The following is a 25668-nucleotide window of genomic DNA, read 5'->3' on the forward strand; positions in this document are numbered from 1 at the left end:
AGAAAGGATTGTTATGCTTGTAGTAGAAAGGCAGTGGGACATAAATTAGCCATTTTTCCAATGCAAATATTTATTTTCTGCCAAGATGTTAAGTTTAATTTTAGTTCTGGATAGAAACAAAATGACCTCAGCATAGCACATGCTGCCCTCAGTCTTTATGCTGAACTTTTGCAAACTATTGTGTACTTAACCGTAAATACTGTTTACTAATGGCGGCTCCATGCTTTGCTGTGTTATACTTAAGTTAGAAAGAGCCATATTCATAAGTATTCCAAAGACTTTTGCATTTTGTTGGTTTCTGGAATGCACAAGGACAATATATGGCTATTCGTCTGATGTGCATAGACCTTGTAATCTTCGAAATTTAATTTGTGGTGTTCACTTTGGGTTTTCTTCATTGTAAATTTTATGTAGTCATAAGGACTTTTAAACTTATGTCAAAAAAAAGTCCCCAATTTTTTAAAGTTTTCTTTTTAGTAAAAAATTAGAGATTCCTTGAAATGCTTTTAAGAGGCATATCCTGTAACTTGGCAAGGAATGTGACCATAAAATCCATTGGTATTTGAATAATAATTTTAAAGCCGCCATTTTACAGGGACAAAAAAATAAGAACAGTCTTAACGTTTTTTCTTTGAGCCATTCTAAATTACAAATATTTAATTGGCTGAAGATCAAAAGCTCTTCTCTGGCACTTAGGAAAGCTGACCACCGCACTAGCAAGGATACCTTCCCTAAAGAAAATAAACCGAGAATACCAATGTGAAATTTAATAGCTGTTCCACCAGTAATTGACATTCTCCAAAACGTCACTAGGAAAATACTCAGGCGCGTGTGTACCCTAAGTCTCATTAGTTCCATATGATAAGCACTCCATGCTTTAGCAAGCCGCTGAAAGATTTTTATATTTAGTTCTGGAATTTCCCTCGCTACACCCCATCACCAGATGCTATGTGCTAATCCCCTATTTACACATTTAGGCTGACACTGGGCAAGCCCCTGGGAGAAGGTTGCTTTGGGCAAGTGGTCATGGCGGAAGCAGTGGGAATTGACAAAGACAAGCCCAAGGAGGCGGTCACCGTGGCCGTGAAGATGTTGAAAGGTGAGCGGGGAGGCGGGAGGCTCGGGGAGGGGCTGGGTGGAGAGTCTTATCAAGAAAGTTCCTTTTGTGGCATGTGAACTCTATCATGGCATGGGGTCAGAGAGCACATAGTTGACCTAGGGGTTGAGAAGTTTTCAGTATAAATCAGCATCTCGGACAGACTATTTATCTTGAGCTGTGTGTACTTACAAAGAAAAGCCAGTTTTGTTAGAAAGCGGTAGCCTCCTACATAGAGTTATTCTTTGACTCCTTCTTCGCGACTGCGATTCTTCATTCTCTCTGTATTTTTATGTGCTTAGAAGTTATCAACTCACATATAATTGGATTTATTAGCTAGGAGTTGGTGTGTTGGTTTTGGGGCTTAAACCTTAACTTTACAAGTACAAGGAAATTTGTGTTTTTGGAGGGAACGAAGAGACGTAAGGGAGCAGAAAGCCTTCTCTTCTGCAGGAGGAACAAAGCAGAAATGACACTGGTCTGGGAGAGTCACTTAGAAGCTGAGAAGGAGCGAACAGGATCAGGGCCAGTGCAGAGCCTTCTGGGACACGTACACAATTACCCTGAGATGTAAATGTCGTGTTGTGTTTGTGGGACTGTGAACACTTCTACGTTAACCTTCCAACCCTGCTTCATGCCCACGTCCAGAGAACTTAAAGAACTTTTAACCATTAACTTATTCGTCCTGCAGTGTTCTTTTATGAGAAGAGTTATAGGGAACGGTCACATTATAAATCCTCTTGTAGGGATCTCAGAAAGAAGATCCCATACCGAGTGTTTCCCACGTTTCCAGGCAGAGAGGCCCGTCCTTGGGATATGGTGCCGGGCACGTCGCAGGCGCTCTGGAGTTAGGCTTTGTCTTTCTTTTGTGGGTTGTCATGGGATAGTCATCACGTCCCTCCCAAGGGGAAGTAGCAGGCTGGACTTTGTCAAAAAGATGTGCGTTTTGTTTTTTGGGTTTTTTAAAAGGCTGTTTATCTGAATGACTCCCAAGGAAAACTAGAGTGCTTTGAGATGTTCCCCACCTTGGAGCCTGATGCCGGGGAGGAACACTGTGCTTTCTTGCCCCAGGTGTCATGGCAGCGCTGACGGAGGCAGCCCCTGGCTGCGTACCAGGGCCAGGTGTGGGGAGGACCCCGGCTTCTCATCTCTTTTGGCGGAACTTCTGGTTTTGCTAATGGGGCTCAGAGTTACATGGGATATGGCAAAAAGGGAGGTCTGGGAGTTCTCTTTCTCTTGTGATGCCCAGGCTGGCAGTCTTCCCTTTAAGGACACAGAAGGATATTAGTCCCCAAGCCATTGTGGCGTGTCCTTTCTTACAGCCCATAGCTGTGTCTCCCTCCCTCCTCATGGCCCGTGGCTCCCTCCTTCACATACATCAGTGTAAATTTTGCACACACAGTCACTTGTATTGATCTTCCTTCTGTGAAGCTAGAAGACTGTTTGCAACATGGTTCTTATCCATGCCCATATTTCTTTTTTTTTTTTAAGGGAAACCCAGATATTTCCATACTGAATTAGCTTGAGATGGAGGGCACATGGGAAAGTCTTGCCACTTAGGAGAATCTAAGAGAAGCTAACTGCGAGCCCGCGTATGTGGGACCTATGTGCCATTCTTGCTTGAAATTACAGAGCGGAAGTTTATATAACTTTTCTTAGGATGGGAACTGCAGTGCCCTCTGAGAAGCCACTAGAAGTCACAGCCCTTTACCTGCTCAGAATGCACATGCACACAAGTTTATGGCCCTGTTTATGGGGAGCCGTCTGAACCCATCTCGGAATGCTCTAAGGGCCTCGAGGGGCTGGGTTAGGAATGCTTGGTCGGGAACAAGTCTGTAGTGATTTGAAATGGCCCTACCCTTGGTCTCCTCGCAGGTTTCCGGCACCATGAAGTTTGTGTGGTTTTCTGAGACGTCTTTGATATGGCAGAGGATGAGATTATTTCATGGTCTAGGAAAGAATTGGCATTAGTGTCAGAAGCCCCTGCTCTCGTCCTGACTCTCGGGCCCATTGGCCCCCCAGTGAGCTCTTCGACACAGAGCCAGGCAGTTCCCTGTGTAGGCCTGTGTCCCTTCCTCGATAAAATGAGGGAGATGATTTGGAAAATCTTTTCTGATTCTGAAATTCAATTTCATGCTGTTTCAACTAAGTCTTTGGCAATTAACAGTAGCTGCCCATGAGTTAGAGGAAGTGAACTGATTTGTGAATATGCCTGCTGTTCATAGATGATGCCACAGAGAAAGACCTTTCTGATCTGGTGTCCGAGATGGAGATGATGAAGATGATTGGGAAACACAAGAATATCATAAATCTTCTTGGAGCCTGCACACAGGATGGTGAGTAGGAGGAAAAACTGCATTCGCCCAAATACTCTGCAGTTTGATTGAATCATTTTAGAAACGGTTGGGCTTCTAGATCCTGCTCCGAGAGCACCCCGTGTGCATGTTTAAAGTTCTTTTTAAAATCTCCATTGGGAGATGTTCCTAGCCATGAACACAAAGAAGGGTCTGTGCCCATACCTGGGGGCCAGTGGAAAGGAGGGTGCAGGGTGACTTTGGATTTGAGGGCCTAGAGGGCCCTGCTGTTTCTAGGTCATAACCTGAAGGGGGTTTTGGAAAAGGCAGCCTCCTTATGTTTTTGTTTTGTAAGTGCTAAGAGAGATTTCTCAGAATAAGATCCTATGTTTTGGTTGAGAAGTTCTTCCCTTAAAACAGGGATTGAGGAATCCACATCTTGCTGTGGGTCACAGATGGCTGAGCTCCCAAGAATAGCTTAACAGAGGAGAAAGCGGTATGAAGGAATACGTTATTTTCCCTGGGAGAGAGAGACCCTGGCTTCTTCCATTGAATGTTTACTGGCACTTTGGAATCAATTTGCTAAGTAATTAGTAAACTTGAAAACGCCTATCTTTGACTTAGCAATTTCTCTTAGGTCTATATAGGAATTGGCAAACTTTTTCTGTAAAGGGAGGTTGTAGATATTTTAGACTTTCGTGGGCCGTATGGTCTTTGTCGCAACTTCTCGTGTCTGCCATAGTAGTGAGAAAGCAGTGCTAGAAGTACAGAAATGAATGGATCTGGCTGCATGCCAATAAAATTTAATTACCCAAACAGGCAGTAGGCAGGATTTGGCTTGCAGGCTGCAGTCTGCCAACCCCAAGTCTATACCATGGAGAAATTATTGCACACGTGTGTAAGGGAACATGTACGGAGATGTTCATTGCCTACTGCTTGTTATGGCTGAAACCTGGAAGCAAATGCCCATGCATATAAGGGAATGGATAAATAAAGTGTGGTGTGTTTATATGATACAGTATATGCAGCTGTGAAAAGGAATGATCTAGTTTTATTTTTATAAGCCCAACAGGTTCCAAAAGGATAATGTATGGGGAAAAAATGTTGCAAAGCTCTAAGAGCTTTATTATTCATTTATGTGATTAAAAATAATATATTACTTACTGAATAGTTAAAACGAACCAAAAGGATAGAATGGAGGGATCCATTGCTTTCCAAGAGGGCGCAGGTGACAGCATGAGAGTGGCAGGGAAGAGCACATCAACTGTGTCTCTGTTTCATTTCCTACAGCCTTTTGAGGCTATCATGACCAAGGGCCGATTTATCGTTTTGGAGAGATTATAGTGATATTTTTATGTGTGCTTTTCTGTATGTTAAAACTTTTTCTTTTTTTCTTCTTCCTTTTTTTTTTTTTTTTTTTTTTTTTGAGACAAAGTCTCGCTCTGTCACCCGGGCTGGAGTGCGGTGGCATGATCTCGGCTCACTACAGCCTCCACCTCCTGGGTTCAAGCGATTCTGCTGCCTCAGGCTCTCGAGTAGCTGGGACTATAGGTGTGTGTCACCACGCCCAGCTAATTTTTGTGTTTTTAGTAGAGACGGGGTTTTGCCATGCTGGCCAGGCTGGTCTTGAACTCCTGGCCTCAGGTGATCCACCTGCCTCAGCCTCCGTAAGGGCTAGGATTACAGATATGAGTCACCACGCCTGGCCTCTGTATGTTAAACTTTAAAAAAAAAAAAAAAAAAAAAAAAAAACAACATGGGTTGTAATAACTAAAAATGTTTTGCTGAATTGCCCAAGGGCAGACCCTGAGTTCTCTCTTTAGGGAGCTTCTCTTCTTCCTCAACAGGGCCTCTCTATGTCATAGTTGAGTATGCCTCTAAAGGCAACCTCCGAGAATACCTCCGAGCCCGGAGGCCACCCGGAATGGAGTACTCCTATGACATTAACCGTGTTCCTGAGGAGCAGATGACCTTCAAGGACTTGGTGTCATGCACCTACCAGCTGGCCAGAGGCATGGAGTACTTGGCTTCCCAAAAAGTGAGTCTTTCACGTTCTACTTGGTTGGGTGGAATCCAATTAAAAATATCTTTAAAGAAAACAGGCAATTTGGACTTGCTCATTTGCTAGATCAAGCCCTCGCATGTCTTGTACAACCTGGAAAATACTTATTGCATTATTCACATTTGAGTTTAATGAACTCTTTAAAACCAAAGCAGCCTCATAAACCTATAGCATCGCTGCAGAGATGAGCAGAAAAGATACCTCTTCTTTGAGACAGGACCATGTCTGATTTCCCTCGGAATTCAGCTCTCCGGGTGGGAAATGGATGGTTTTAAAGTCCCCCTTTAATTTGGATGATTTTCTTTTTTTTTTTTTTTTTTTTTTTAGCCTCATTTATTTTGTGGTTACTGAGTTTTTGAACATAGACTTTAGGTGTTTAGTGTTTTGGGTTTGATATGGCATTAAATATTCTAAGAGTAAAGGTCAAACAAAGGGGTATTTTAGTAACCTTGTGTCCTGGAGCTCTGCGTTTATTTTGTCTCGTTTGGCGGGTGACCCTCTGTGGTTAGAAGTTGGCCAGGTCCCCTGAGGTGGACTGCCTGCATTCCAGGCATGCCACTTACCATGGAACTTGAAACATTTCAGTTATTCTGAAAGTAGTTAGACAGGTGCCCAGATGTCCTAGGAGGCATTTTGGATGACCCAAAACTCCCTTGTCAGCCCCACACATAGGGAAGCGGAGGGGCAGAGCTGCCTCCTGGGCAGAAGTGGGCCCTGCTTCTACCTGCAGTGCAGTTTATTACAGTGCCAGGAATTCCTTGGGTCCCCAAAGAGGTGAGATCCTCTGGTAGGCGTGGACCCTCTGTCACTTGGGGGTCTGGGTTGCCTGAAGGGTCACAAACTCAAGTCTCCATGGGGACATGCCAGTCACACCACCAAGGCCTGTGGATCACTCAGAATGCAGAGATTCAAGGGATGGCTGCACCTCAGCTCTACTCTCTGGCCACACAGGAACATGGCCCAGAGCTACCCCATGTTCTGGATGTTTTTTTCTTTCTTTCTTTCAAACAGGCTGGAGTGCAGTGGCATGATCACAGCTCACTGCAGCCTTGACCTCCCAGGTTCAGGTGAGCCTGCCACCTCAACCTCCTGAGTAGCTGGGACTACAGGGAAGTGCCACCACGCCTGGCTAAGTTTTGTGTTTTTGTTTTGTTTTGTTTTTTGTTGTTGTTTTTTTTTTTTTTTTTTTTTTGTGGAGACGGGGTTTTACCTTTTCTCTTTTTAATTTAAGAAAAACTTTAAAAACATTTTTCAAGAGAGTTTAGAGTTTAAGACTTTTTCAGATGTTTTTCGTATAAAAATCTCCCAATATATAGGTTTTAGGAAACTAATTAAACACAGTTTTGACTTCTGTGATTGCGTTTGTGTACACATGCGTGTGCGTGCATGTATGTAGGGGAGTTTGCCAATCAAAAAGTATTTGGCATCCAGAGACAACCAGACAGATTCAGAACATGGGACATTTGACAAGATATCGCTTCAAAATGTCAGTGTCTCGAAAGACAAAAACTGCTGGGGAGACAGTTCCAGATTAAAGGGGAGACAATTCCTAAGTGTAAAAGTAGGATCCTGGACTGGATCCTGTGGGTCGGGGAGGGTGGCCAGTTCTTAGAAAGGACATTTGTGAGTGTCCTTTGAATATGGACTGTATAATATTACTGGTTATATTTCTGTATATAATATACGGAATTTGTGTTGAATTTGGGATGGGGGGGTGACAGTGGTATCTGTTGTAGGGGAAATACGCTGAAGAATTGAGATTTGTGAAGTATCAGTGATGCCTGCAACTCAGTTTTAAGTGGTCCAGCCATAAAATATAATCAGTCCATTCACTATCCCAAGTGTGTATGTGTGTGGGGGCAGGTGGGGCAGGACGTGGAGACAGCAAGTGATTGAGTAGGTGTAACAAGCAAACCCAGCAGCGGTGGATACTCACTGTGCCATCCCTCCTTTTCTGCAGCTGTGAACTCTTCCTAAATAAGCCTGGGGAGGGTAGCCCATCTGTAGGCTGCCTATTTTGATATTCTGGTCTTGATCACTCCCTGCCCTACCTGTGTGGGAGATAGGGGAAAGCAGTTTTGCACCCAGCAGGGCGGTGCTACTAGGAGAAATGTGGTAGGAGGGCTGGCCCAGTCATTTTATTAAATCCTTCAACATCTACTCCTAGAGCACCCCCGACGTCTCATGCCCTCGGTCAGGCTCTCCAGCAAAGTGGCCAGAATAGACATAGTCCTTGACCTCTTGGGGCAGGAACCATGGGTGGCAGTAAGAGAAATTGACAGTAAATGTGGTAATGAAAATAAGGTTGTAAAAAACTATTGAAAAAGGTGCCATGGAGGAAACAGTGGGATAAGGCCTTACTCATGCCAGGACACTGCACTTTGCTGTCACTGCCATGGAAGCCTGTGAGGGGGAGGAAAGAGGATCAGTTTGTGCTTCAAAGGTGACTCTCACTGCTGCTTGTGTGGTGAATGGGAAGGCTGAGCCCGTCAAAGGTGATGATGGTTTGGGCTAGGGTCTGTTGGGTCCAAAGACACTGAGAGAAGCTGGTGGGCTGATGTTGGACATATTTTGCTCTTGGGATAGTGAACGGATTGATTAGATAGGAGGGAGAGAAAGAGAGATCAAGGATGACTTCTGGATTTCCAGCTTGAAAAACCGGATGGTGGTGCAGCTTCCAAGTCTGGGAGGACTTGGGAATCAGGGTTGGGGCAGGGGGCCTAGATGTGGGTGGAAAATCCAAGCTCGTCTTGAGCGTATCTGAGTCATCCAAGGGGAGATAATGAAGAAGCTGCAGGCAGCAGCTCAGCTCTGAGGGTGGGCTAACAGCTGGGAGGCAGCAAAGGGAGCTGTGAGTCCAAGCCATGGGTGTGGACAAACTCATCTGCGGAGAAGCTTGGAAGAGGAGAACAGAAGCCTGAAGTCAGGTCCTGAGAAAATTCTCAAATCTAGAGATTGACAGAAAGCACCAGAAACAGCAGCGGAGGCCGAGGAGGCACAGCCTGAGCAGTAGGAAAATCAGGACACGGAGTGCAGAGGCCCCACACGGGAGCTTCAGGAAGGAGGGGGCAGGCAGTAGAGCCTCGGCGCTCAGACTGGTGAGAAGCACAGGTGTTGGGTCCTGGTCCTAGAGGCAGTGGTGGTACCCCTGCCCACCCTAGCCCTGAGGACTCAGAGCTCCTTCCTGTTTTGGAGCTGGCGGAGAGAAAACTGAGAGACGAACTTTGCTAAGCAGGGCAAATGAATCCATTTAATCATGGAAGAATGGAAGTAGCCATATTAAAGTGTTGTGATAATAGTGACTATCGTTATTATTAATCACTGACCACTCCGGGAGAAGCTGACCGTCTTCCAGGCACCGTGGCAGAGCATTTGACTTAAAGCATCTTACGTAGCCCTCAGAACAACCCGGAAATCGGTGGGATTTGGATCCCCATTGTGTGGGGGAGGATGATGAGGAAGCAGCATGAACGGTTTGAGCCCAGATGTGTCAGGAGGACTCAGATGTCCTCACTTCTGAGAAGGGAACTTGTAGGTCCGAGGAGTGGAGCGGCAGGTCCCAGACCTAGGTCCCCTGGTCCCCCACTCAGCTGTCTCCTGCTCTCATGAGGCCCCTAACTCTCTCTAAATTGAGGCAGGACCAATGAGATTCCGCGTGTGTGTGTGTCGGGGGGAGGGTGGGGTGGGGGGAGGGGTTGTTTAGTGCCCCATCAGTGTGGCCTCATTGTCTCTACATTGAATAACAGCCCAAGGTAGAAGGGATATTGTATGGGCCTTTAAGACATGGCATGGTTCCAAAGCCACTTACTGGAGGCCACGTGCAGTTAAGGACCCAGAATAGGTTTGAAAATGGAGATAGATGAAGATGTTAAGCATGATCCCCTTGCGAGGGCTCTGCTTCCAAAAATGGAGGGCTTATTCTTGAAGGTGGAGAATGAAGAACCAGGCAAAGGGTCCGGCCCTGGCTTTCCCACACCCATCCCCTCACAACGGAGAGTCATGGGCTTGTGAGAGACCTGCTTGCCTGAAGGAAGGGGCAAAAGAGAATTGTTGAGTATATCGTTACTGATGTACTGGGTTCATCTGTGCTCAGCGCTGGGCCGATTGAGATGAACACACAGTGCCCGGCCTCCAGCAGCTTTCGGTTGTGTGTGTACATGTGTGTGAGTGTGTGAGTGTTGGGGTGGGGGTTGGGGACTAGAGACAGAGAAGTGAAAAAACACCATGGTGTATACAGCAATGCAGTTAGGTAATAGGGTATTTGAACCTTACACAATTTATAAAACCCTTAGTATTTTTAGCTCAAATCACACTAATTTTACTTTTTTAACTGCATCCCAAACCCAGTTAACCCTCAAAGTGTTAAACCTGAGCAGTTTGTTTTTTGTTTTTTTGAGATAGGGTCTCACTCTGTCACCTGGCTGGAGTGCAGTGGCGTGATCTTGGCTCACTGCAGCCTTGGCCTCCTGGGTTCAAGTGATTCTCCCACCTCAGCCTCCTGAGTTGCTGGGACTACAGGCATGTACCATCATACCTGGCTATTTTTTGGTAGAGACGGGGTTTTACCATGTTGGCCAGGCTGGTCTTGAACTCCTGACTTCAAGTGATCTGCCCACTTCAGCCTCCCAAAGTACTGGGATTACAGGCATGAGCCACGGCACCTGGCCCTGAGCAGATTTTTTTGTTTTTTGTTGAGACAGAGTCTAGCTCTTTTGCCGAGGCTGGAGTTCAGTGGCGCTATCTCGGCTCACTGCAGCCTCCACCTCCCGGGTTCTAGCGATTCTCCTGCCTCAGCCTCCCGAGTAGCTGGAACTATAGGCGCTTGCCACCACGCCCAGCTAATTTTTTGTATTTTTAGTGGAGATGGGGTTTCACTGTGTTAGCCAGGGTGGTCTTGATCTCCTGACCTCGTGATCCACCCGCCTCGGCCTCCCAAAGTGCTGGGATTAAAGGTGTGAGCCACCACGCCTGGCCTGAGCAGTTTTTTTAGTGAAGCCCCAGCTTCCCCACCTGTAAAATGGGTATAACACTATCCATGTCATAGGTTGCCACAGGAATTCGATGTCATCAGCCATACTGGGCACAGGGCATACTGTCTACATCATAGGGATGTTGGTCTTCCTTCCCATAGTGACCCACTGACCTTCACCTATGGAACACCAAACTGTCCCAGGGCCCTAATTGTATAAAATGGTCAGCTCTCTGTGCTGGAGAACAGCTCACATTCCTGTGGATGACGGGGATTTGGCTTGCCTGTGATTACTTTCTTTTTCTCGGGTGTGGGTTCCAAGTCTCCTCTTATTCAACCCAGAGGCTGGGGTTTGATGTTTCCTAGCCCCTGGGATGAGGGATGGCCACGCTAGACTCTGGCTTTTGCTGAGAAGATGGTGGAGGGAGCCATCAGCAGTGTCTCTGTGCAAGCTGAGCCCCAGTGCATGGTTGGAGCCCAGTGCGTGGGAAGCACATTCTTCTGACCACACAGCTTGCCAGACACACAGAGCGCGTGTCGGCAGGAGCACACCACCGGGAGAGTTTGGCCCAGGGCTTGGAAGTTCAATTTGAAGAGGCCTCCAAAACTGAGAACAGGGCTGCAGCCCCAGACGAATCTCCAGGCAGCTTCTGTGAGCTCTCACGTTTCCTGCTTCCAGCCTGGCCAGGGATTGCGAGCTTTGCGTGGCTTTCTTGCTTTCCCGCTTCTGGGCTTAGGCTACCTGGGGGGCCCAGAAGTGTGTGAACACAAGGAGTAGCTGGGGGTCGGGGTGGAATCAAACAGTTCCTTATTTATATTTCAGGGATCACTTAGCTTGCCCCCTTTTAAATTGTCCATTTCGTGGAGTGCCTAAGATCGGCCCCATTTCAGCCTTGTTGAATGGACTGCTAAGACTTTCTGCTTCATATGATAGTTAACCTTTGCCAGTAACCAGTGTAAAAGCCTTCGGTGGTGATATTCGCTTCTTTATGTCTTATCTCTTCCCAAAATAGAAGGTGATGATTGGGGACCCTGATTACCTGTATCTTGTGGAAATCTTGCTATATGAAAGTGTAACAAAAATGCAGCAGCTCGCAATAGGGTATCATTTGTAGAAAGAAAAAGTCATAGCCCGGGCACGGTGGCTCACGCCTATAATCCCAGTACTTTGGGAGGTCAAGGTGGATGGATCACTTGAGGTCAGGAGTTTGAGACCAGCCTGACCAACATGGTGAAACCCCATCTCTACCAAAAATACAAAATTAGCCAGGTGTGGTGGTGGGCACCTGCAATCCCAGCTACTTAGGAGGCTGAGGGCAGGAGAATCACTTGAACCTGGGAGGCAGAGGTTGCATTAAGCCAAGATCGTGCCACTGCACTCCAGCCTGGGAAACGAGTGAAACTCCATCTCAAAAAAAAAAAAAAAAAAAAAAAAGGAAGGAAAAGTTGTAATAGCTAGATCTTTCTGAGACCCAAGAGTTAGTGTCAGGACAATAAATTAGCTGTTCTGTAGCAAGTATTTAATATTTCAGTGTTTAGATTCAGTGTATGTGGCACATTCAGGCGGAGGCCAGGTGTTAGGAGAAACTGGACTGAGAATGTGGATAGACGGGCATTGGCCATGGTAGAGGCCAAGAAAGGACATGACTAGTCATTTCAGGAACCTTAGTCATGGGACATGGAGGAGGTACAACAGGGCTAAGTTTGGAAGCGTAGAGACCCGCCAGGCGGGCAGTGTGGAAGTCTCAGGGGGAGGGGGCAGACAGTGAAGATGGCCTGGACTAAGGGATTAGCAGTGGGAAAGGCATGGTATGGACACATGGGAAGGCATTTTGGAGTTGAAATCAACAGGACTTGGGAGGAATATGTAAAGAATACCGGTGTATAGCTCTCCGATTAAGACAGACAAAGCATTGGAGGAGTTGAAACCTTGAATTTGAGACGTCAAGGGCGTGTCAGTGGGGAAGTGTCCCTTAGACAGTTGAAAATGAGAACATGGGTCTCAGGAGGGAGGTCAGGATGGAGATACGAACTTGTGCATATTTTGTATGTGTTTAGAATTAATGCCGTGAGGATATATGGAAATACATAAACTTAATGGAACAATTCCTCTATTTGAAGGGACAGAAGAAGAGAAGAGCCAGCTGAGGGAAGGGGACGGGATAAAGCTAAACAGAGGGGCTGGGTGCGGTGGCTCACACCTGCAATCCTAGCACTTTGGGAGGCTGAGGCGGGTGGCTCACCTGAGGTCGGGAGTTCGAGACCAGCCTGACCGACATGGTGAAACCCCCATCTCTACTAAAAATACAAAACATTAACCGGGTGTGGTGATAGGCACCTGTAATCTCAGCTACTCGGGAGGCTGGGGCAGGAGAATCGCTTGAACCCAGGAGGCGGAGGTTGCAGTGAGCCGAGATCGCACCATTGCACTCCAGCCTGGGCGACAAGAACAAGACTCCACGTTAAAACAAAAAACAAAAAAAACCTAAGCAGAGGGACCGTTTTAAAAAACAAGCAAGAAATCAATAGCATCTGAAGCCACAGAGGAGGAACAACTGAGGAGTTGGAGGACGTCATTTGCGTCTAACAATTCAGAGGTTCTTCATAAGCTTCAGGAGAGGCAAGAGTAGAACACAGATTAGAATGTTTGAGAAGTGACCAGGAATGAAGACGCGACGTTGGATTTTAACCAACGCTTCTGAAAATTCAGGTGTAAAGGGCAGGAGAGCAAGTGTTGAGAGAAAAGATTTTAGGATGATCAGATACAGATCTATAAGCAGCTGTGAAAGGAAGACACTGGTGTGGCTGGACAACTGGAGATAGAAGAGAATATGGTTATTTAGTCTACCTTCGCTCTTCAAAATGATCATTCTATTTATTTATGATTCCAAAACAAATACATGTCGTGTTCCAGGCTCTCGGATGATCCCAGTTGACCTGTCTTCTTAATCTTAGAGCCACACTGCGTTTTCTTTTCTTTTTTTTTTTTTTTTTTTTTTTTTTTTTGAGACAGAGTCTCACTCTGTCACCCAGGCTGGAGTGCAATGGCGTGATCTCAGCTCACTGCAACCTCTGTCTCCCGGGTTCAAGTGATTCTTGTGCCTCAGCCTCCTGAGTAGCTGGGACTACAGGTGCCCACCACCACGCTCGGCTAATTTTTGTAGTTTCAGCAGAGATGGGGTTTTGCCATGTTGGCCAGTCTGGTCTCGAACTCCTGACCTCAAGTGATCTGCCCACCTTGACCTCCCAAAGTGCTGGTATTACAGGCATGAACCGTGGCACCCGGCCATATTGTGTTTCTTATAGTATACTGCAAGTGGTTTTTAACATCAGCTATATTTTCTATCTGCATTTTAAGAAATGAACATATTTCCTTTTTGTTCTTGAGGTGTTTTGAAATTAGTTATTTCTCTTGCTGCTTTCTTGATTTCAGTGTATTCATCGAGATTTAGCAGCCAGAAATGTTTTGGTAACAGAAAACAATGTGATGAAAATAGCAGACTTTGGACTCGCCAGGGATATCAACAATATAGACTATTACAAAAAGACCACCAATGTAAGTCGATGGCAGTAACACAGTGGGCAGGGGCAGGGGTGGGGCTCAGACTGTTCCAGGAAGAAAGGCCGTCAATGTTGAGAGCTGGGTGGGATGGACGGGGACCCATTCCCCTGCCCCGATTCCCGTTCTTTTGCCTTACTATTCACAAACTCTCAATATGCAACTTTAGCCTCTATTTATGTCAATTTTAGTAAATGTGAAATACTTATATACAGAATAATCAGCAGCCGCTAGGATTTTCTTAGGGTTCTCATCAAGAACTTTCATAGCAAAAACTACAGCTTGGAAGTTACTGGTTTAATTTTTGCCTAATAACTGGTCAAGGAGCATTGTGTGCTAGGGAGATAAAAGATAGAATCCAAGGAGATGGCATTTTATTAATGGCCCAAACCTGTGCATCTCACACATTATGTATGGTCCTCATTGGGACTGATTTCTGCTCTATTGACTGACTAGTAAAAACCATGAGAATATCAGCTCTTAAACAGGGCACAGCCCTAGTGAGCCTGCTAAGATAAATTCTTTTAAATATATTTAGTTTTTACATTTTCCTCTACATTTGCAGGGGCGACTTCCAGTCAAGTGGATGGCTCCAGAAGCCCTGTTTGATAGAGTATACACTCATCAGAGTGATGTGTGAGTAACTCTCTTTTCTCTGGCTTCTTCCTGGGCTCGAGCTGCAAAAATACTGTACATACTTCGCCTTTCTTCCTTCTTTAGTGGCTGCTGCATTTCACACATTCGTAGAAGGTGCAGGAGCTGGCCTTAGAAAGGACGGATTTTATGGTAGGCTGATAACCAATGCTCTGTTACTAATCTGCCTGGCTTCAAAGAGCACAGGAGGTGGAACCGCTGACCTCCTCCTGCCAGAGCGGAAGTCCTTCCCTTGAACATATTCATGGATGTGCAACTACAAAGCAGTTATCTAATTCGCCAAGCTCTTGGCATGTTCTTCACTCCATTAAAGGAGTAATCCTGGAGCTTTTCCCACTTAAGAGTCGTTTGTCATATTTCCCTCTAACCCAGATTTGTCCTTAAAGAGTGGAGCTGAGTGAGATGTGGTCCACAGGGTCTACTCTCTATATTTATCCCTCAAAAAAAAAGGTCTGATCTTGCTTTGGCATCCTTGATAGCATTCTAGAAACACAGTAGAATATTTCTATTATGATATACTGACAAAACCAATAGGGTTAGGCCCCAACTGATATTTTAGATTTGAAAATTCAGTTGAAGGCTGGGTGCGGTGACTCATACCTGTAATCAATTCCAGCACTTTGGGAGGCCAAGGCAGGTGGATCACGAGTTCAGGAGATCAAGGCCGTCCTGGCCAACATGGTGAAACCCCATCTCTATTAAAACTACAAAAATTAGCTGGGCATAGTGATGCGTGTCTGTAATCTCTGCTACATGGGAGGCTGAGGCAGGAGAATCACTTGAACCTGGGAGTCAGAGGTTGCAGTGAGCTGAGATTGTGCCACTGCACTCCAGCCTGGCGACAGAGTGAGACTCTGTCTGGGAAAAAAAAAATCACTTGAACTATTTTTTATTTGTATGAGCAGGAAGAGTTCTGGGTAGGCATTAATTCTGTGCTACCATAGTTGGTCCTCTCAACAATCCTAAAAAAAGAAGACATGACAATCCCATTTTTGCTGTGAGCAACTGAGGCACAGAGGCTGTTCTGCCTGTCTTGTGCTGCTGCTTTTGCTCTGTAGAAAACTGCAGAGTGAAACTCACCACCATCGAGTACAGAAGGGTGAGTTTCCAGAGTGACCATGACATAGCTAAACCTGGCTCTCTCAGCTTGCTCATCCCAGAGATTGAGCCTCCTGAACTTGGCACAGGAAGTCCAAATCTCTGAAGAGTCAAGTGTAAATAAATTGTGGCCTGTGAGATGTGTTCAGGTTTTTTTTTTTTTGTTTTTTTTTTTCCCCGAGACGGAGTCTTTCTCTGTCCCCCAGGCTGGAGTGCAGTGGTGCGATCTCGGCTCACTGCAAGCTCCGCCTCCCGGGTTCACGCCATTCTCCTGCCTCAGCCTCCCCAGTAGCTGGGACTACAGGCGCCTGCCAACACGCCCGGCTAATTCTTTTTGTGTTTTTAGTAGAGACGGGGTTTCACCGTCTTACCCAGGATGGTCTCGATCTCCTGACCTCGTGATCCGCCTGCCTCGGCCTCCCAAAGTGCTGGGATTACAGGCTTGAGCCACTGCGCCCGGCCGAGATGTGTTCAGTTTTGTTGTGTGCAACTCATCTGGGGCATGTGATTCCTCATCCTAACCCCAGCCCTGTGCTGATTGCCTGTGCAATCTTAGTAAGTTCCAGAGCCTCTGTGCAGAAGATGTTCCGCCGGCCACAGAGGGCAGCTGTGATCCTGCGGAGTTGGCTTGCTGGCCTTATTCTGTCAACTGCCCATCCTGGTAGATCACAACCCTTGGGTCAGGCACATAGGGAGTTGGAAAGGAACATAAAGGCTTTGAAACTGAGAAACTGAGATCCTTGCATTGCTAACACCACATTTAAGACAAGCAGCTCTATTCCAGAGTGATGGCAGTTTGCCTTTTTGTCTATTGATGGAAAATTCCATCAGCACATCCCCGTGTCATCATCATTTGGGGATGCTCTTGCAGGGCAGGAAAGAGCACATAGGATGAACTGCAGGAGGGCCCATTTGTCTTTGAACTTCAGAAGTGAGGAGGTGTTTATGTCTCAGCTGGGCATGTTTAGGTTTTGGCAACGTGGATGGGTTAGTAATGCCGTGCTTTCTCCTTTTGTTGCAGCTGGTCCTTCGGGGTGTTAATGTGGGAGATCTTCACTTTAGGGGGCTCGCCCTACCCAGGGATTCCAGTGGAGGAACTTTTTAAGCTGCTGAAGGAAGGACACAGAATGGATAAACCAGCCAACTGCACCAACGAACTGTAAGGGCTGTTGTCTTTCCTGCCGGTGCCACAGTGGACTTGCCACACCAGTAATACCTCTCCTGATGTATCTCATTTTTGAAGGCCCCTGGTTTCCTAAACATGCTCTAAGAAGAATGGCTGAAGCTCTCTGGGCTCAATCCAGAACTGGGATCCATAGCGACACTGACAACCATTATTTGTCTGACAGAAAGAACATTATTCTGAGTATGGAGAGGGCTTTGGATCAGAGGGTGTCTGGTTGCCTGGCTGAGGGCTCCTGACTTTGCAGAGCCAGCGGGAGTGGTCTTCCTGGGCCACTGTGCTGCACCTTCTGCAGTCTCCCGTGGAGTGACAGGAAGACCCACGGGTCAGGAAACAAGCTAGAAAGCTGCGGGGCCGCCCTGCAGGGTGTAGGATTAAGGAACCAACACAGCCTTTTCCTGGTGGTTGTGCCTGGCCCCCGCCTGGCCCCATCGTGGCCAGTGGAGAATCGGTGTTTCCGAAACTTCTTGAACCATTGAAAATTGCCATTACAGATTGACGCCAACCACATTTCCTCAGAGCGAAGGAACTCGGGTTTGGTTACCTAGGTCTCACTTGTGTTTTAGTGCAGAGAATTAAAAATGTGTCCAGGCGCCCTCCTTAGAGTACCAGATCTGCCTATAAAACCATGAGCTGGTTTCTAGCAAAACCTGCCTCACACTTTAAGTGGAGTTATGTTGTGTTTGTGACGTGTGCCTGGTGCAATAGAATCAGTGCTTTGAAAGGAGTCTCTCTGCCTCCTGCCTCAACCCCTCCAGGATTAACTAAGAGGAGTGATTGTCCCAGAAACTGCGGTCTATTGTGTATCATTTCATGGGGATTTTATATCAGTAATCCCATGAGTGCTTTTCGGTGTACTGTGGCTGTCTGATGAATGGCCACATTTTATAGCATATTATATAAAGGCATTTATTGTGCTCTTTGTCATTCCTATTTTTTTGTTTTGTTTTGTTTTTTAATGTAGAGGATCTGTCGAAACCCATAATCAAGATAAGACCTGGGAAGCTAAGCCTATCTAAGAGTTAATCAGGAAGTTAGTGTGCAGCCCAGTGGTGGCAGATTAATTCATAAAAAACTTGAAGTTGTAGTTTCCAAATTTTATTTTATTTTTGTTTAACTCAGGAAGCTTTGTCAACTAGAATCATTAAGACCCAAAGCATTGGGCAGATAAATAGTAGAGCTGCTTTGGTGCAGGGCAGGGTGTCAGGGGAGGGAAGACTGGAGACCAGCCCATGGAAATACGTGTTTTCCTTCAGCCTCCAAAGCATCTTTAGGGTGTGATGCCATTGTGAGATGTCACTGTGGCCCAGGGATACCAGGGAAAACACACAGATGTGTCTTTCTTGATGGCTTAGATGCCTTTCTAACATGTTTTGGGTTACGTGCTGTTTTTGTAAGTCAAAGTGCCTTTCGGAGGAACTTGTGGGGAAGCTTTTGGGAAAGTGATTCATGACTTCCTAATCTAGTTGCTTGGAAAGTTCTGATGCGTTTTCCTAATTCACAGCACGTCCCCATATTGCCTATTAAGACTGACTATAACCACGTACCCAGTGCATATGAAATTAATTCAAGGAAATCCATTTTTCCCAGGTACATGATGATGAGGGACTGCTGGCATGCAGTGCCCTCCCAGAGACCAACGTTCAAGCAGTTGGTAGAAGACTTGGATCGAATTCTCACTCTCACAACCAATGAGGTAAGAACCTCCTTCCAGAAGCCCCTCGTCCTTGCTTGTCTTGTGAGACACGCGTAGCATTTTACACACATACCCTCCTGTTGGCTGTTGGTTGGAGTCTGTGGTCTTGTTTATTTTTTTTCCATAGGGTCAGATAGTTCAACTATGGGTTCCTCTCAAATCATGATTTTTCTCAGAACTTCATTTTGTGAGTTCTGACTCATGAAACCAAAGACAGAGGGACATCCCCAAGGCCGCCCTCAGTGTAGCTGCTGGTGGAGCAGTCCGGGGTGTGTGGGAGAGTGGGAGGGGGAAGCAGTATTCACTTGCATTTTGGTGTGCATGGGAAAAAGCTTGGATTCCTGTGCAAGTTTGATTCTGTGCTTTGGTCATTAGTGGGTGAACTGATAACATTTGTCATCATTTGCTTGATGGAATACAATGAAGTTTTGTAACACCAGCTTCTGTTACCACAATACTATCCTACGTGATCCTGTCGGTAATGCTGTATGCCTTGCAGCCTCTTGCTAGGTGTATAAACATACACTGTTTTCTACAATGAGCAACTTACATGATTTTTACATAAAAACGTACCTTTTGTTAAAATATTTATTTTCCCTAAAATATTTATGCTCTCACCTGTAATCCCAGCATTTTGGGAAGCTGAGGAGGGCAGATCACCTGAGGTCAGGAGTTCGAGACCAGCCTGGCCAACATGGCGAAACCCTGTCTCTACTAAAAATACAAAAACTAGTTGGATGTGGTGGTGTGTGCCTGTAATCCCAGCTACTTAGGAGGCGAGGTCGAGGAATCGCTTGAACCCAGGAGGTGAAGGTTGCAGTGACTGAGATTGCGCCACTGTACTCCAGTTTGGGAGACAGAGCGAGACTTCATCTAAAAAAAATAATAATAATAATTTATGATCCTTGCCAACAAAATAAACACTCGTCTGTCACTCATTGTGCAAATTTAGCCATGTCAGTGGCTCCTTCAATATGCAGATAGAGTGCCTTTTATAATTATGGAAAGCATAGGCTGTGAGCAGGAAAGATGATAAACCCATCAAGTCTAGTCAAATCTTAAGATAGAGAAATTGTTAATGAATGTATTTTGAGATATTTAATGAGGATGCACAATAGTGTTCTTTTACACAGGAAACTAACTCCAAACCATGCAATTGTCTCAACAAGAAAAAAGTTAAGGTTCCCCAAATATTTTAGAAGGAAAATAATACACTTAATTTCTGATTTAGAAAATAGTTTTAGAGTGATTTTTAAAAAAAATAATAATCAAATGTAGTGATATGAAGTCTTAGCTCAGCAGCTTTATCTTATGCGTCTGACTGTGGCCTGTGCTCGATGAAGGAAGAGATTGCACTTAAATGAATACAGCTGACCTTCAGAAGTTGAAAGGAAAGGAACGGTTCAAGGGGGGAAAGAAACCAACTTTCTTCTTCTGCCAAAATTGTTGTTTCTGGTGTAAGTTCCTTTAACTGTAGGCCTGGAATCTACTGATATCCCTATTTTTTTCCTATCAGATCTGAAAGTTTATGGCTTCATTTAGAAACTGGGAAAAGTTGGCCAGGCGCAGTGGCTCACGCCTGTAATCCCAGCACTTTGGGAGGCCGAGGCAGGCGGATCATGAGGTTGGGAGTTCCAGACCAGCCTGGCCAACATGGTGAAACCCTGTCTCTACTAAAGATACAAAAAATTAGCCGGGCGTGTTGGTGTGTGCCTGTAATCCCAGCTACTCCGGGAGGCTGAGGCAGGAGAGTCGCTTGAACTGGGGGAGGGGGGGGGGTGCGGAGGTTGCAGTGAGCCGAGATCATGCCATTGCATTCCAGCCTGGGCGACAGAGCGAGACTCCGTCCCCCCCCAAAAAAAACTAGGAAAAGCACTAAAGTTCTATTTTAATGATCTCATGTCTATGCTCAAAGTGATTTATTTATATATTTACATGTTGAGTGGGTCCGTTCATACTGAAGTTTGTATCTAGTACCCTAAAATAAAAAAGCAGAATGCCATATTGTCTAGCGGATATAAAAATTGAAGTTTCTTTCCTTCTGAAAATCATTACCATATGCTCAAGAAAAATGGTTCCATTTAGGACAAAATTTCGTTTTTATCATTGTAAGCAAAAAGTTCTCTTTTGATGTGGTGGGCGTGTTTGTTTCCAGTTGTGTGGTTAATGCTGATGTTGTTGGAACTGACACATTCCCCTTCTGGGATGGGGACTCTTTCTCTTGCCAACCCTGGTGATGAATTATAGGGTTTTGTGTATGTGTGTGTGTGTGTGTGTGTGTGTGTCTGTCTTTAAAAATGTCTAGTTGCCAACATTCCATGGGCTCTTTTCTGATAACACTGAGGCTGTTTGTGCTGTGGTCTGCACTTTTTGCCCCCTCTCAGCAAAACCACATGTCATAGAATAGTTGTTGGCTTCTGGATGTGTGAGCAGAACCGCCCCACTGTGCCAGCCCAGTGGAGGCAGAGAAACCCACAAGCTCCCAATTGAGAAAGCTTTTCATAGCTTCAGAACAGGGGTCGGCAACTGCTTTCTGTAAAGGGCCAGGGAGTAAATATTTTCAGCTTCACCGGCCCTATGGTCTCTGTTGCAACTTTGCCACTGTAGCCTCAAAGTAGCCACAGACAATATGTAAATAGATGTGTTCCAGTAGATGTGTTCTAGTCTGTCTTCCAGTAAAATTTTATGGATCCTGAAATTGGAATTTTATATAATTGTATATAAATTTTATTCATTTTAATCCTACAAGATATTATTCTTCTTTTGATTTTTTTTGTTTTTCAAATGCTTACCAATGTTAAAGACCATCTTTAGCCTTCAGGCCATACAAAGCTGTCTGTGGGCACCCAAGTCGGAGGAAGTGTCACCCTGGGGTGACACCCAGAGGGCTTTTTGCAGCACCAGCACTGGATGCCTTGGGGAGCAGAGGACACTTTCTGAATCTCAAACCTTCAAAACTTTGAAACTTAACCTATATTTTCCTAAAGTTTCCTTTAACAGCGTATTATGGAGTTAACATACATGAGTATATCCAAGCCTTTTTTGAACTGTTTACATTTTCAACTCGGAGAGCTTCTGAGTGTAATGAGTTACATCTGTTAAATTACCCGCTGAATGAAGAAGTATTCCCCTTCAATTATCCCAGAAACTACAATAGTAAAATGTAATTCAGAAAATAAATATTCATGGTCTCAACTACTTAAAGGGGGCCTGGGGACCCACAACATGTGACGGGTTTTCATTTTGCTGGGGCTCACATTTGAAGCAAGGGCTCTAGTGAGGAGGTGGTGTAGACTCAGCGGGTCATTTAGGTCCGTGTGAAGTCGAGTTGCCTGCCCGGCACCTATAGCTCAACTAGGTTTTATGGTTCTCTACCTGCCAATAGTTGATTGATGATGGATTCCAAGAGAAAAGCTAAGGGCAGCCTGGCGTACATCGGACGTGGTCTCAGGGAGGTCTTCGTGGAAGTCAGGTGGGCTGGGTCTCTGTTCACCTTCAAGGGGTCTCCTGTCCTGTCCCGCGTCCAATACCCACATCTCAAGAGCTTGTGTTTGAAATAAAACTCTTCTCTTCCCTTCTTTCAGGAATACTTGGACCTCAGTCAGCCTCTCGAACCATATTCACCTTGTTATCCTGACCCAAGATGAAATAAAACGTCTCTCTTCCCTTCTTTCAGGAATACTTGGACCTCAGCCAACCTCTCGAACAGTATTCACCTAGTTACCCTGACACAAGAAGTTCTTGTTCTTCAGGAGATGATTCTGTTTTTTCTCCAGACCCCATGCCTTACGAACCATGCCTGCCTCAGTATCCACACATAAATGGCAGTGTGAAAACATGAATGACTGTGTCTGCCTGTCCCCAAACAGAACAGCACTGGGAACCTAGCTACACTGAGCAGGGAGACCATGCCTCCCAGAGCTTGTTGTCTCCGCCTGTATATATGGATCAGAGAAGTAAATAATTGGAAAAGTAATCAGCATACGTGTAAAGATTTATACAGTTGAAAACTTGTAATCTTCACCAGGAGGAGAAGAAGGTTTCTGGAGCAGTGGACTGCCACAAGCCACCACGTAACCCCTCTCACCTGCCGCGCGTACTGGCTGTGGACCAGTAGGACTCAAGGTGGACATGTGTCCTGCCTTCCTTGTTAATTTTGTAATAATTGGAGAAGATTTATGTCAGCACACACTTACAGAGCACAAATGCAGTATATAGGTGCTGGATGTATGTAAATATATTCAAATTATGTATAAATATATATTATATATTTACAAGGAATTATTTTTTGTATTGATTTTAAATGGATGTCCCAATGCACCTAGAAAATTGGTCTTTCTTTTTTTAATAGCTATTTGCTAAATGCTGTTCGTACACAGAATTTCTTAATTTTCACCGAGCAGAGGTGGAAAAATACTTTTGCTTTCAGGGAAAATGGTATAACATTAATTTATTAATGAATTGGTAATATACAAAACAATTAATCATTTATAGTTTTTTTTGTAATTTAAGTGGCATTTCTATGCAGGCAGCACAGCAGACTAGTTAATCTATTGCTTGGACTTAACTAGTTATCAGATCCTTTGAAAAGAGAATATTTACAATATATGACTAATTTGGGGAAAATGAAGTTTTGATTTATTTGTGTTTAAATGCTGCTGTCAGACGATTGTTCTTAGACCTCCTAAATGCCCCATATTAAAAGAACTCATTCATAGGAAGGTGTTTCATTTTGGTGTACAACCCTGTCATTACGTCAACGCAACGTCTAACTGGACTTCCCAAGACAAATGGTACCAGCGTCCTCTTAAAAGATGCCTTAATCCATTCCTTGAGGACAGACTTCAGTTGAAATGATAGCAGAATGTGCTTCTCTCTGGCAGCTGGCCTTCTGCTTCTGAGTTGCACATTAATCAGATTAGCCTGTATTCTCTTCAGTGAATTTTGATAATGGCTTCCAGACTCTTTGGCGTTAGAGACGCCTGTTAGGATCTTCAAGTCCCATCATAGAAAACTGAAACACAGAGTTGTTCTGCAGATAGTTTTGGGGATATGTCCGTCTTTTTGAGGGATTGCTTTCATCTAACTCTGGCAGGACCTCACCAAAAGATCCAGCCTCATACCTACATCAGACAAAATATCGCCGTCGTTCCTTCTGTGCTCAAGTATTGTGTTTTGCTTTGGAAACACCCACTCACTTTGCAATAGCCATGCAAATGGATGCAGATTACACTGATCTTATGTGTTACAAAATTGGAGAAAGTATTTAATAAAATCTGTTAATTTTTATACTGACAATAAAAATGTTTCTACAGATATTAATGTTAACAAGACAAAAATAAATGTCACGGAACTTATTTTTTTAATACTCGTGTCTTACCAAATGGTTTCCTGTGCTTGGAGGTGCTGACTGAGTGCTGTTGTGAATGCAGGAAGGGCAGGGCTGCCAAGGGTCTTATGTGCTACACACGGGGGTGACTTGCCAGAAGGGTTGACTGAGACCAGCAGTACCTGTGACAGGTTGGGATTGATCCAGTGGAAAATCTGAATTGGTTGGTTGGAGCCCTGGCTCGGTTGCTTACTGGCACCTCAATGGAATCATCGTTCCTTTCTGAGCCCTACCAGTTCCCCAGAGGAGCAAACAAAGAGCCACATGGTAGAGAGCTTTGCAAACTGGGAGGTAACCTAAGGATGACAGGTATTGATTAGGGAAGACGTTCAGAACATCTGAATCCTGGGGACTTAAAAACCTTTTAGGCTGTTTTCTTCATGATGTATGGAGAGAAGGATTTGCTTCAAATTTTCCAAAAGAAAACTTGGACAAATTTTTGAATAATTATTTATTTTCATACCAACGATCTGAAGAGGGAAATAGAGTTTTGCCTGTCAGTTAACAAATGCAAATCTATGACCCTTAAGGGTCTGTTATATCAACTTGCCAGCCTCATCAGCAGCAGGAAAGGGAACTGAACACAGGCCAACTTCTCCCGCACTTCAGCCAGGCTCTTAGAACCTTACAGGGCCATTGGTAAAGAGTGCTGTCTTTGGGGTCTTCTCTGTGTTTGAGGCCATTCATGGTGGAGCAAGGTGTCACCAGCCATCAGGGGAGTGGCCTAGGGTCCTGGTTCTGCATTTCCCAAACCTCTGTCCTTCTGTTTTTTACAGGATAACAGGGTTCTTGGGAATGTGATTTTAAAAATAAGGTGTATGAAAGCCACCTAAGAAAAGTGTCACCTGTTAGACACAAGTGTACACGGTGATGTGCACCCCGGGGAACATTTCCACAGTGAGATGTCCTTGGCGAGGGTGAGGATGGACTTGGTGGGGTCTATGCTGGTTCCTCTGTGCAGCTCTCTGGTGCATATGCTGTACTTTAGACACTGAAGGGCAGTTTATAGCCTTGACAGCGTAGATTATAATGGCGGTAAGAACTGCTGTATTTCGTGCCCATTTCACGGAGATGGGTGGGCAAGAATTCTAAATGGTCTTTTGGCCATTTTGATTTTAGAATTATTTTGAAAGAGACACTTGTCATGAAGGGTGAGAAGGCAGTGTGGTCCATGAGAATGACAGGTTATACAGTACTTTTTTGTTTTTTTTTTTGAGACCTGTCTCAAATGAGCATACACAGGCAGGATTCGATAAGAATCCTGGAGCTTATGGCTCTCCTCCCCCGAGAACCTAAGGAGAGCGTCGGAAATTAGTTGAAACCGCATGTGATGGTCACCTAATCATGAGATGAGTTCATTTGTGAAGAACCAAAAGATTGCAGGCATCTTGGATGTGTAGTGCCCGGCCTGGTGTTCCTAACTGGGAAAGGCATATCCAAGAGGCTGCCTCAAAACGTCTAGCTGATGGTAGCCTCTGGCAGGATGGGGAGCCAGAGAAAGCGGGTGGAAGAGCAGCATCTTCACAGGGGTTCTGTGCCTTTCCAGGGGACAGGGTACCCCGCATCCACCATGCAGCTTCTCCATCCCTCCTCAGGGAGCTTCTCTGCATCTGATCTTGTGGGAAGTTCCTTAACCCCGCACATAGGAATATAGGAAATTAAAACATG

General features: G+C 45.2%; 1 protein-coding gene across 11 annotated transcripts in view; it reads left to right on the forward strand.

The window, feature by feature from the left end:
- The window catches only part of FGFR2 (fibroblast growth factor receptor 2), a 121643-nt gene extending 97666 nt beyond the window's left edge, over window positions 1-23977 (forward strand). For 8 of the 11 annotated variants that reach the window (XM_030806170.1, XM_030806181.1, XM_030806197.1 and 5 more), the window contains 8 exons: window positions 978-1099; window positions 3322-3432; window positions 5238-5428; window positions 13855-13977; window positions 14546-14616; window positions 16754-16891; window positions 18506-18611; window positions 22288-23977. In XM_030806170.1, coding sequence (XP_030662030.1) covers window positions 978-1099; window positions 3322-3432; window positions 5238-5428; window positions 13855-13977; window positions 14546-14616; window positions 16754-16891; window positions 18506-18611; window positions 22288-22452 — 1027 coding nt within the window. In that variant the 3' untranslated portion in view covers window positions 22453-23977. Of the gene's footprint in view, window positions 1-977; window positions 1100-3321; window positions 3433-5237; window positions 5429-13854; window positions 13978-14545; window positions 14617-16753; window positions 16892-18505; window positions 18612-22195 lie in introns of all 11 variants that reach the window. The other 3 variants (XM_030806184.1, XM_030806193.1, XM_030806217.1) reach the window with 1 other exon arrangement.
- The last annotated feature ends 1691 nt before the right edge of the window (window positions 23978-25668 follow it).

The sequence above is a fragment of the Nomascus leucogenys genome, chromosome 3 (genome assembly GCF_006542625.1).
Source record: "Nomascus leucogenys isolate Asia chromosome 3, Asia_NLE_v1, whole genome shotgun sequence".
Taxonomy (NCBI): Eukaryota; Metazoa; Chordata; class Mammalia; order Primates; family Hylobatidae; genus Nomascus; species Nomascus leucogenys.